Source organism: Gallinula chloropus, assembly GCF_964237585.1.
Source record: "Gallinula chloropus genome assembly, chromosome: 1".
Lineage (NCBI taxonomy): Eukaryota > Metazoa > Chordata > Aves > Gruiformes > Rallidae > Gallinula > Gallinula chloropus.
Window position 1 is genome coordinate 80855345 of NC_140085.1, and position 12845 is coordinate 80868189.

The 12845-nt window shown below is 50.6% G+C and overlaps 1 protein-coding gene across 1 annotated transcript in view; it reads right to left on the reverse strand.

Annotated features, from left to right (window-relative positions):
• Positions 1 to 288: 288 nt before the first annotated feature.
• The window catches only part of CECR2 (CECR2 histone acetyl-lysine reader), a gene marked incomplete at its 5' end in the record, with an annotated part of 95540 nt that continues 82983 nt past the window's right edge, over positions 289 to 12845 (reverse strand). Inside the window, 10 exons of the mRNA XM_084279321.1 lie at positions 289 to 514; positions 799 to 904; positions 1720 to 3124; positions 5149 to 5971; positions 6093 to 6221; positions 7322 to 7746; positions 9107 to 9233; positions 9509 to 9600; positions 9703 to 9740; positions 10024 to 10153. Coding sequence (XP_084135447.1) covers positions 509 to 514; positions 799 to 904; positions 1720 to 3124; positions 5149 to 5971; positions 6093 to 6221; positions 7322 to 7746; positions 9107 to 9233; positions 9509 to 9600; positions 9703 to 9740; positions 10024 to 10153 — 3281 coding nt within the window. The 3' untranslated portion in view covers positions 289 to 508. The remainder of the gene's footprint in view (positions 515 to 798; positions 905 to 1719; positions 3125 to 5148; positions 5972 to 6092; positions 6222 to 7321; positions 7747 to 9106; positions 9234 to 9508; positions 9601 to 9702; positions 9741 to 10023; positions 10154 to 12845) is intronic.

The following is a 12845-nucleotide window of genomic DNA, read 5'->3' on the forward strand; positions in this document are numbered from 1 at the left end:
TACGAGCTGGGCCCACCCCCTCCCCCATTATGTACAATACATTCACCAACAACAGAAATTTATTTAAAAAGGCAACAGGTTAAATTCTGTAAACTGGATCCAGCTCCAAAACACACACGTTAATACTACAAGTAAAATTCCATCATCATCCTCTTCCACCCTGAAAAATATACCTGAGTTTCGCAGTCAATGAAAGTTTCTGCCCCCACCCCCGCCCTCCCCACCCAAAAAAAACCCCCTCAAACCCTGAACGAGACGCAGTCTCCGGTCACGGAAAGCCACTAGTTTGCGACGCTCGCCCTGCGGCGGCCAGCCAGCTGCTTGGCTGGTGGGGCCCGGCACCGCTCCAGGTTTCCAACACAAAAGCCGTCACGGCACCATGTTCCACGGATCCAGGAAGCTACATGCTGCTCGGGTGAGGGGAGGGTGGGAGGAAGGCCTGCCCCTCCTCCCCCCTTGTCCAAATCACGTGTGGCTTTCGTCTTCGTGAGGTCCTTCCTTCCTTGGACTAGCTCTGGAAGAGGAAGAACAAGGAGTTGGAGGCTTTAACCAAGAGCTTTAGAAAGGAATTACCTCATAACTGCATGCAACCCGTTCAAAGCCAGCGCTGTCGCTCTGCAGAGATTACATTTTACGGTCAGCTAGGACTAGAGAGACATCCCCAACCCCACTGCAGAGCAGCAGTCCACTTCCCCGCTTCTTCCAGTGCTTCCCACTCCCACCCAACACCTCACTCCTTTAACCAGCAGGAGCAGAAAAACCCGCATCTCAACACTGCTCTCTCCAGCCATCCCTTACTTGATCCAGAGGCAGCGCTGATGGTTTTTGTGACGTCAGATCTTCCCGGGACATGGTTGCTGTAGGCATCTTCGGGAAGGGAACTTGAGCCTGGTGCATTTGCATTCTGGAGCCAGGTTGAATGGAGAGAGTTTTAGCAAGCGAACATCAAGAGCAAATCCCATCTACTTGGTTGAATGCATACATACAACGTTCACGCACAAGCGCCCATCTCCTGTATTCTTTCTGCTTCCCTCCCAAAACACAACCATTAGTCTATGCCCCGGTGGCTTAGCTGTAAGCCGAGCTCTGTGGAGGAGGGCTGCCACGCTGGGACTGTGGCAGAACAATAACAGTCAAAGCACACTTATAAAATCTGCACAGGGAATTTTTTTCAGAGTGGCAGAATTTTCCACTTGGGAATAAAATGTGATGTGCAGAGTCTCAGTGAGAAGTCATTTTCTGCGAGGGAAATTTGAGGCAGAGAGGATGGGCAAAGCGAGAGGATAGAAAGAGGAGGCAACAGTTAAGTGAAGGAGTTAGTAACAAGAGGCTAACTCCCACATCAGTTAGCTACTCGGCCCCACTCTGAGAAAGGTGCAATAAAACACTGCAAAGGAAATGGCAAGAGCCCACTGGATTGAGAGATGCACAGCCCTGGATGACACATGAACAAAATGCTGTCAGATAAAACAAATCACTGGTGGGGGGATGGGTGGGAGAGGCTAACAGGTAGCAATTGCTACTTGTTTTAAGAAGCTGCAGTGAGACCTCCATCTTAAGAGACCTCTTACTTCAAGGGTGTGAGACACCCATTTGCCTGTCAAGGGCACTTGCCATCTCCTCTGACTTCAAGCCTTGTCCTTCCACAGATATCCAAAACTTGTCACCCAGGCATCACCCCCCTCCCACCTTGCCTTCTTGCAGAAAACATGATCTTACCCCGAGGGTCTATACAAGTCCTGGGGTGGTCCCCCCATGCCACCTCCACTGCCTCTCTGCTCCATCAGCAAGGCCTGAAAGTGACCTACGTTCTCCTCCCGGCAGCGGTACAGGGGTCCCTCCTGAGAGAGGCCGTTTGCCTGGCCAGGGGCCGGATGATGAGACAGGTGAGCATTCATGGGCGATCCGTATGTCCTGGGCTGGAAATGACTGGTGGGATGCCGGGATGCATAAGGAGAGGCAGTCTGTAGCATCATCCCATGGGGAGGGAAAGCTGATGGGCCAAATCCCATCCCTGAACCCAGATGCGGCGGGGGTGCTCCATAGAGGAACTCCCCTGCTGCCACCGAGCTTTGCCTCTTTGTGGCTGCGTTGTGGTTGTCCAAATCAAGGAACTCTTTGGGACTCTCCGGCCTTTCCTGGGACTCCTCAGACTTCTCATCTTCCGGCCCCAGATCTTGCCCGTCGCTCGGAGAAACCTCTTTGGCACTCGCTAGGTCCATGCGGTTGGGAGAGGCCAGGGCGGCGCTCAGTGCCTCGCAGCCCTGCAAGCCACTGGTGGACCCCCGGTCTGGGAAAGGGGGTCTGGCCAGGGGCGGGTGGGTGGTGGGGTGCCCACTGGGGCCAGCCTGGGGGTGGAGAGGCCTCTGCCAGTCTGAGTAGCCCTGTGGACAGGCGTAGTATGGCGGCCGCTGGTAGTGGTGGTAGGAAGGCTGAGGCTGTGGCTGGTAGGGGTAGGGCATGCCCTGGGGGGGCCGATACCGGGGGAAGACGCCGGGGTGGGCGCTGCTTGGCTGGAAGCCCCGTGGGGGAAAATGCTGGGGGTGCGAGGCAGGAGGAGGCTTCCCTCCCATCACAGGGCCGAACCCTTGCAGGCCTGGGTTGATGTGGTACCGCCCAGCCGAATTTGGATATTCCAAACCGGGCATGTAGAGAGGGTGGAACTGGTTGGGGGTGGCCCCCATGGTGGCAGTGTCCATACCGGGGAGGCCAGTGCTCTGCCCCATGCAAGGCATGGACACTTCAGGCAGAGCCTTCCCCCCGCCGCAAAGGGGCTTCTCCAGCATGTTGGCGGCTAGCCCTTTTCCCTCGGCACTGCCCACTGGCCCCTCGCCTGCCGCCCCATTCTCAGGCAGGGGACCCCCTCTCTCAGAGGTGGGCACCAGGTCCCTCACACAGCCTGGGCCACCGGTGTAGCCGCTCTCTGCTGGCCATGTGCCCTTGCCTTGCCCTGCCTTCAGGTCGCCCTTCACGCCGGAGCCGTCCCCCTCCCCGTCTGGGGGCAAGGCGCGCCTGGTGCACTCCATGGGCAGTGGGGGCTTGGGATGAGGTAGGAGTTTGGCGTAGGCCCCGTCAGGAATGCCGATGCACTGGGCCTTCTCGTCCACACCTGCCGGTGGCTCCACTGGAAAGAGAGGGGAAAAAAAATCACGTCTTCTAATTTTGGAAATCGTTCCTCCCCACCCGACACACACACACACACATACTCATGCTCACCCAAAGCACACATGCCAAAGACTAACTCCTGACAGCCTAACCAGGTCTACCAATAGTAATCTCTCAGCATCCTCTTTGGCCACTGACCCGCAGTGGTTGGGCAGCTCTATCCAACAAGTCCCTAACACCTGGATGGAGAAAGTGCCCAGCTTTCTGAACTGTGTAAATAGAAAAAAAAAAAGGAGTCACTTTCTAAAACCATGAAGTCCTTCCATTGAGGGCTTCAAAGTACATATGCCAGGGCCTACAATATCCTGTCCTCTAGTCAAACTTCTCTACAGGACTGTTGGAGCATGGCACCAGGACAGTCGCTCTGCAGCCTCTCTCCCACACTCTACCACAGTCTTCAGAGACCTTCAGTAATTCTGAAACGCATTTTCTCCGAAGTTGGATGACCTTTAGTAGCTGCTTCTTTTAAAAGAGCTCCTTTAAGAACTACTCATGAGGTTGCACCTCCCTTGGAAAGATGGCACATGTGGACTGAACCTTCAAGATACAGGCACACTGTGGTTTGCAAACCACTGTTAAGTCACACCTCTGCTGGAGTAACTGCACAGGTGGGTTTGGCCTGATACATGGGTGTGATAGAGAGGCAGAATTGGAAAATACTGCGGTGGGTCCACATGACAGCAAGGTAAGAAGTCAGGATAATGGCAGCTTTACTTCAGGCTGTGTTGCTCCTTCTGGTCCATGAACTCCACTTGCCCACATATTGGGCAGAAGTGCTACCACACACCAAGGTGCTGAGGAGTCTACTGCAGCCATATTTTAACCAACTGTGGTTTGGAGATGCGGCTGCTCTGCCCTGCAATCACTCAACATCCTCTCTGGTCTCTGTTCTGTATCCAGCACACTTAAATGATAATGACTTTTAAGCAATGCCACACAAGGAAAGAGTTTCCTCTGAGTGCAAGGCACACGAGGGATTGATAAAAGATGCAAGGGTTTTGATCTCTAGTTTACCAGTTAGAATTAATGAAAAGAAGTTTGAAAAAAAGAAACCAAAAAACCTCTGGGTTTTTTTTGATCTCTACTTTAGGTTTGGTTTATTTTTAATGGTTTTGGGGTTTTACTGATCTCTGGTTTACCAGCTAGAATGAATAAAATTCAACTAGAAGGAAACTTGTGGTGGCACAGGATATGCTGCCATCCCACCTGAACTGATACAGCTGCTCAGTGGCTTTCTGGCAGCTCTGCTGTGTGAATATTTTGAGATGTGTTCAGCATGCACACGTGCATTTCAGAGGAGAAGCTGTACTGAAATACACTCAAAGGAGCACATTTAAAGCCATTTATGCACATAACATCTTTTCTCCTTACCTAACTCTCTGCAGATCCCATTTTTGGGATCCAAGGGCAGACTGAGAGCTTGCAGGTACATCTGGGACAGAGGGGACCTAGCAGGCTACAGTGTACTTAGAAAAATCTAAGCAGTGACTGGAGCAGAAAAAATATTCCAATTTAGATTTTTAAAAAATAAAAAGATGCATGTAAAATATGTGCCTGTCCCCCACAACTATTGATTACAAGAATTTAATTATTTTCTAGAAAAAAAACAACCCTGCAGATGTTACTGAGCCTCAGCCCCTGTTTAAAATTGACTCCGATAAGCCTGAACATTGGGGTGTATTTTCCACTTCTCTAGTGCCGTAAACCCGCATAAAGCCACATTTGCAGGCACAGGCCTTGTGCATCTGAAAGATACTTGAGTTTGGGACCCTACAGTTTTGGACCCCAAGAGAAACAAAGCTGGCCTGGGACCACTCCCTCACCCTCCTCACTAGCACACACCGTCAGGCAGAGGGTATGCCCTGGGACGGGAAAGGGTGATGCTGTGCAGTGGGCAGGAGAGATGCCTGGCAGCGAGCAAAGGGGTAGGGAGGGAAGGTCAAATGCTAAAGGCACGTGGGCTGGTGGCGCTCGAGGTGTTACCTTGGTTGCTCTCCGGCTCCATGGTCTGACCAGTGGGATCCTGTGAGCTCCCGTTCCCCACGACGGGTTTTGGAGGCTGCACGCTGGCGGCAGAGGCAGCATGAGCCAGCTGGGGAAAGGGTCCGGGGAGGTGTGGGGGGGGCGGCTGGCGAGGGTGGTAAGGCACACCCGGCGGGCACACACGGGAGGACAGCTGCTGCATGGCGATCATCTCTGGGCTGTCCATCATGGAGTCCCCGCCCTGGCACCCTCTTTGAACCTGAGGGGGTCCCCCAAACAGAGCGGATGGCGGCTGTGGCATCCTCTGGCTGGTGGCTTTTCCAGGAGGTCTGATATACCCTGAGGGAGGCACCCCATGAGGTAGGAAATTTGATTGCTCTGTCCACTGGCTGGGAGGCAGCGGAGGTCTAATGGCCCGGGGGTCCATCATATGACCCAGGGCGCGGGGCTGGAGGGAGGGTCCCGGCCCCATGGGTGCCTTCTCCTCTGGCCCCACAGTACCCTGGCTGGCAGGGCCATGGCTGCCATTCCAGAGGGTTGGGTGCGCGCGGTTCAGGTACTTGTAGGGCCGGTACATGTGCCCTGGGGGGACCTCTGAGCCTTCTGTCGGCCTCACGGGGGGCCCGTTGTGCCTCGGTGGGAGGAAGCCCTGCTGGAACTGGGCTGGTGGGTAGACAGCGTCAGGCGGGGGGCCGCTCACACGCCCCAGCTGCAGGGCGCCAGGCCGGGGGCCAAGGCCAGCAACGTGGGTCGGTCCGCCGCAGGCCTGCTTCTCCGGGGTGGCCAGCCTGTGCCCGCGATGCTCACCCAGTCCCACGGCCGGCTGGGAGGGAGGAAGAGAGAGAGATGGGGAAGGGTGTCTCGGGGAGAGCCATCGCACTGAGGAGATGAGGGGACCCCATGGGTCTCGGGTTGCAGGTTCCTTTGGCTGCAGCGTTTCTTACCTGCATGGCAAAGTGCTGGTGCTGCTGGACCGGGTCTCCAGGATGGGGTTCAGGCACTCGTGGCGAGCCGTACAGTTTCGTGGGATCCGATCCGCGCAGGGGACCAAACGTACCTGGCACGGCCGGTCTCTGGGGGACGGGGAGGGAGAAAGAAAATGATTTGGGAAGTGCAGAAAAGTAGCAGAGCAGCTGCAGGTGAGGGGAAGCCAAGGCTGGAGGAACCACACTGATGAACAGATGGGCTTTTTGGAGATATCATGTAAAACCTGTTGTCTTTTTCCTATGAGGTGACGCAGTTTCCCTGCCAAAGCTGCTCTGTCACACCCCAGCCCCATGTCCCCGTGCTCAGGTCAAGATACACTCACCTGCCACCTGACTACTTGGGAGCAAGTAAGAAGATTGGAGGGGCAGTGGTTCACTCCAAGCAGATGAGCAGACCACAAGAGCATGTAAGCGATGGGGAAATGTGCTGGATTTCCTTCAAAATACTAATTTCTTCCTACTGCCCCCCACTTATTTCAATCACAAGAAACGCTCTAAAAATTTTGTTTGATCTCTACCTAAAAGGGTGAGGGGAAGCCTGGACCTCAGAGGAGCAGCTGATAAACCACACCACAAGACATCACTGGTTAAAATGGAAAAGGCAGTGAAGGATGGGTGAGGAACTGCCCAGAGGGGAGTCAGAACAGGTGGCATTCCAAGAAGAAACGCTAAAGGCAGACCACTGCTGCAGTCAGGGGTGACCTTACGGAACGTTTGATTTTGTTTACTGCATTTACAAATACTTAAGGCATGAAAGCAGTAGTACACAGATGGCACAAAGTTACCAGGCATCTGTAGACAACTGAGTCAGAAGAAGAACATCTTGTTCAGCATGATAAACTGAAGGTTAAGAGCAGAAATGTGACTGCCTTCTATGTACAACAAGGTAACTCTTCAAGGAAAGAAGAGAACAGGGGTAGCCAGGGCCGGCCATGCTGGGGGACCTGTTGACAACAGGAAACATTAGGAGACTGTTCCCAACTGGTGTGGCAATGACTGAAACTGTACCAGTTTAAATGTAAGGGCTGAAAATTTGCAGTTGTAGAAACCGTAGCCCTGACCCTTTAATCTCTGGGAGAAGGTTCTTGCCATGCAGTAGGAATTTCACAGCAGAGAGCTTCATTCCCCTTTCTTTACCTCCCTCCCTCAGCCTCGATGAGTGAAGAACAGCAGAAACTGCTGCTTACCATCTGTCCCGGATGTGGCACTGGGCTGGGCATGCCGCCGTACTGCAGGGAGCGTGGGAAACCTCGCCCGTTGGAAGGGCCGACTTCTCGAGGAGGCTGCATTGGGTTGCCGCTTGGATCCTCTGTGGAGGACGAGGAGAAGGAGGAGGAAGAGGAAGAAGAGGATGAAGCAGGAGCCCTGGAAGCAGCTCGATATGGTGGAGGTTTTCCTCCATTTTCCAGGCGTTGCTGCCTTTTGCCTGGCCCATCTGAGTCTCGTGACCGAGTCCAAACACTGGAGCGGCCAGTCCGCCGGCTCCTCTTCTCTCGCCTCCCATCTTCCCTGATCCAAAACTCCTCATCCGTGTCTCCATCTTCCCCAGGGAAGTGCTTCATCATTGCTCGGTGGAAACACCTCTCTAAGTTGTAAGCCATCTTGGTATATTCTGCAGCCAAAAAAACCCAACATCAGGGACAGAGCCTTCTAGAGAGAAACAAGTAAGCAATGTCAGACTTTCCCCATCAGATGCATCATCTCCCCTCCACAAAGTATCTTTGAGGAGGACTTTGGTATCCAGCTAGTTGATTTTGGATTATGTTATTAACTCAGGAAGCCATCCAGCATCGGATTTCTTCAGCAAACCCACCAGAGGACAGGCACACAGGCATTACAAAGTACCCTTAGCAGCACGGCTTGCTGAGTCAGCATTAACCCCATGTTCCAGAGTAGTGCCAAAAATTACATTAGGAGAAGCACCATCTTTGGTGGCATGCTCAGCCAGCAGAGTGCTGAGGGAAGAAATGTGAACTTCCAGCAGTGCTATTTGATTACACTCAGGGGCTTTTCTTGGGCTCATTGGAATCTCTGCTGTATGCTATGAGACAGAGGAAGATCAGCAAACGTATTTATCCACATGCAGCTTCTAAAGCACTTGCTGACCCTGACACAAAAGCTACTGCCAACACCAGTGTCCCCACTGCTTCATTTCCACAGGGTAGTGCTGCTTAGAGGGCCTCCTACTTTTTGTTGAGAGCCAATAGGAAGGAAAAGACATGTGAGAGGTGTTAATGACAAGGGCTTGAAGTAAATGACTTTCCAGTTGTTTCCACTGAACTAACCCAGAAGTTCCTGGGGAAACAGAGCTCTCCCAGTGGCAGTGCAGGAATGCTTTTACTTGGGGCCCAAAAGTGACAAGCTGGGTAGCTCTGTTTTCCTGTTCAAGGTGGTGCTGGTGAGACACAGTCTGCAACGATGGCTCCACCATATGGGAACTGATTTCTTACCTAAGCAACAGGCAGAATTTTAAGTGGCAGGGCAATTAAACCCAGGGTTCCCCAATCGCAAAGTCGTGTAGTTCATTCAACAGCCAAGGAACCTGAAAACTACATTTTCCATCCAAATGGCTACAAGGTTGGATCATTCCTCACTTCTCTGTAGTACTCAACAAACACTGGGAGCTAAGCAGACTCCAATGCTTTTCCAAGTCTGTGTTAGCTATTGTGAAACAAAGGAGCACATGAAGGAAAGAGACTTTCTTTTATTTTCTTTATATGATCTCCCTTCACCATCTACCAACATGGGAGTCCCTTAGTATGCCATGGCCCAATTTGGCATGACCAAATTGAGCTAAAAACCTCGCTAAAACCCCAGGCCTTATTACTCAGGAGCTCCCACTCTTTTGCCTGGTCTCCCAAAAATACCCTGGAAGAGAGTAAGCACAAATCAAGCCCTGGTGAGTAGGAAGAGATCACTACTTGCTTTGACAGCACTGCAAATAGATGAACTTAGCATCTTACTGCTCTTACCACTGCTTTCACCATTGTACTTAAGACAGTTCCTGAACATGGTCTTCATATCGCCCACAAATTCTTCCTTGGTGCAGTACTGACCTCCGTTCAACTTCTTCTCCATGCTAGAGATGTCCATGGGGGCCTGGAATGCAACAAAACCTCTCTTCAGTTACAGCAAGCATAGTGGGGCTTCGCAAGTTGCATAGCTAGCATCCTCACAGAGAGGGGATGGGGAGCAGAGCATGGTCTCCTGAGACCTCTCTCATCTTTGGTTTCCTTGACTTGTAATGCTAGAAGCAGCTACTGGAGTTACACAGTTTGACTGCAAGGGTAACACCTCACAAACCTTCAAAACACTTCCAAAAAGACCTGCATCTCGATCAGCATCAGTCAAGATGCTTGGACCACTGTCCATACCTTAATGATCTGATAGTAGTTGGGAGCGTACGATTCATCAACAGGCTCCAAGAACGGCCAAGAGTCTTTGTGAGCCTTCACCACATCTAGAACTGGAAGCAGTGAAAGAAAAGTGACTGGTTACATACCCACACCCAAGGGAGTATCTCACTTTGAGCAAATCATGCAAAGGGGAGAGCTGGGGCAGGACTAACCTTTGTACATGGCTGTGAACTCGTCATCCAGTTCAAATCTGTAATGGGAAGTGCAACAGTCAGCATGCAGACTGAGGACATACAAGACATGCTCTTGTACTTCATCTTTTCTTCCACCCCATGCAAAGTGTCAGAATGCTGGCAGATATGGTCATCAGAAACACTCCTCTACGGTGGACCAAGCCCAGATGTTTCTCAGCTTACTCCTCACTATTCTCCCACCTCATTTCTCCTTCCTCAATGCTGTGAATGATCACACTCCTCTCCTTCCCTTCACTGCTTTCATGCACTCGTGTGCTTCAAGCCCCGCTGCATACTCACAGATCCTTGGTCCTTCGCTCTTCCCTGGTAGGAGAACTGGGATCCAAGTGGGAGAGCTCAGGGGGGAGCTCCTTCCCCTGCGCCAGCAGCCAGGCCCGCTCTTCACGAAGCTTCCTCCTCCTGGCTCGTTCTGCAGTGGGGAGGGAGGTGAAAACCCATTTATCACTCCTTGTCAACAGCATCTTGCAGGAGCTGTCTTTGCTTTCCCTGCAGCTCTCAAGAACTCCAGGGAAATGTTCTTGTTCTTGCAGCTAAAGCAGCAACAGCACAGGAGCAGAGGAGGTGAGGGTACAGCGCACATCAACATGCCTCTTGCTTTCCCTTGACTTTACAGTCATTGCTTTTGCAGCATTACTGTGGTACAGATGCTCTCTCAGGCAGCTTCCAGACAAATTCCTGACTGTGGTGTGGTACAAAGAAAGGAGTTCAGTGCTGGAAAGAGCTGGCTTAAGTTACACTCCTTAAAATGCTTCACTCAGCCATGTGAACTGAAGGCATCTTGTTTTGCAGTGAGGTGGATGAAGAGCAGTACTGAGGGAAGGGTGAAGTTCTACCAGCTGGGTGCCCAGGAACAACAGGGGTCATTAATATCCTGCACCACCATGGCTGGCTTTAGGAAGACTGCTCAGGTAGGCTTTCATGGCCAGCATCCAGGGTGAGTGAGCTGCCACACAGAAAGGCCACTGGGAAAGCTTTGGTTTAAGAGGTGAGAGACAGGAAGAAGCATCGTTGGTAGTATAACCTGTGGTCTGTAACCAGACAGCTGGCTAACAGATTGCTTCATAATAGAAAGTTTATGGGCTCTTATGAACTTAATTTCCTTTTTCTTATGGGAAATCTGAATTCATTTGACTTGCTAAACACCTGCAGTTGTACCAACTTTCTGTTGGAGCAGAAAAGGTAGTGTTCAAGGAGACATGTCATAGGAATAAGACCCCAGAAAACAGGCCACATCAGGGAACACCCAGAGTGAAAGAAAGGTGAGGGAAACTTGGCTAATGCCCTCATTTTCCAAATGACCTACTAGAGGAAGTACCAGCTCTGGTGGAAAAGTATTAATTTATTGTTTTACTCTGTCAGTCAAAAATGAACTTGGGGGTTGAGGGCACAAGGGAACTAGGAATAGTTTTCTACTACAAGGTGAGTATTTTCTGGAAGTTCGTCTATGGCCAGATATGTCAAAGACTGGTAAAAGAAAGTCCAAACTTCCTGTTAGAAGACTCTGGGTAGTGCTGAAGTTGGGAGGACAGGACTTGAATCTGAGATGTCCTACAGAATCTGTCAGCATCTATTATAATATTTAATGATAAGTCTGACATCAAACTGTAGTTAGCAGTCTGTCCAAGCACAGTTCAGTATTGCATGCTTCTTGTGTAAGATCTGCATCACTTAGACATCCATGTAATGTCCTCCAAGGGAGAAAGCTGAGAAAAGCATGGGCAGCAAAAGGAAAACCTTGTGGCAACAGCAACCAAGAGGTAACGTGGAGATTTTTTAGAAATCTGCCAATGCCTGCTGAGGCTCTGACCTGGCAAACAGACAGTATCTGGGGAGAGCTACCCTGGTACCAGGCTGCAGCTTCATCGGGATTAATGGCAGGTCCCTCTACAACAGCAAGTGATTAGTGTAGCACGTTAAGGATCACTGGCAGAGCTTGTTGTCATGCCCTTGACATGGGTTGAGTCCTACCTGCCAACTATCACAAGCTAACCCATGCCCTAAACGATACCTCACAGGTAGGAAGTCATGCATGCAAGAGGGAATGTTGGAGCAGCACTGGGAAAGAGAGCTGGGAAACCAGCCTGCTGCTGTTGCAGGAATCTAGAGAGCTGCTTTAACTCATGAATTCAGGAGACCACAGATGCTCTGAGCAGGAGGCTCACTATGTCCAGCACGTGTGCGCTGGAGCTGGGGGAAGCGAAACCCCAGACTGGAAGTAGGAGTGTGATCTAAATATAGGCACACAGTCCAAAACTGAGAAGCAGGTGAAGTACTGATGAAGTTCATCACAGAGCAGATATATCACCCTGTGTTTCAAGTTACTCCTCTACAGACAACCTTACAAAATTAATGTGAATTCTCAAAAAGAACTGCAAAATACAAGAAAATCTTTGTTGCCCTAAAATCTCTGTTGAAGGGTGTCCAGTTTTAACAAGATCAACCAAGCACAAGAAATGACTTAATTTTCACATCCCTTCCTCTCCATCATAACAACCATCATGAAAGTAAATGCTAATGGAGGGTGTGCTCTGCAATAAGGGAAGATGGTTAAGAAGATGAAGTTTTACCTGGATAACTGCTGTTTCTAGGCATGGAAAATACTGCAGTGATTTAACTGAACAAGTCAGCTGGTGAAATAACCTTTCCAAACAGCTTTTGCACCAGCTTAGAAGGAGACTTCTCAGTTAGACTGAACTGACCAGAGAGGAGTTTAAACTAAATTAATAGAAATTGCATAAACCAAAACAAAAACATCTCTACCAAGAAAAGCATGAATGTAAGCTAAACTTGCTTAAAACAGTTTACTGGCCAAACCTGTGCCAGTTCCTTTGAGTGTCTCTGGTGCCTTCGCATCAGACGGTGCAGCGATTGCATTTACCCAGAAAAGGACATGACTTATATACTAAAACTAACATTTATCTTTGCAGCTCTTCTAGAACTTCAAGATTCATTTTGTCTCTGCAGATGGAGAATTAAAGCACAGAGATTATGCAATTTGCCAAGGTGAAACAGATATCTGTGGCAGATATGGAAGCTGGGTGATTCTGAGTTTAAAGCACCGGATTAGTCAGGACTGGCAACCAGGAATACATGAAGGCCAA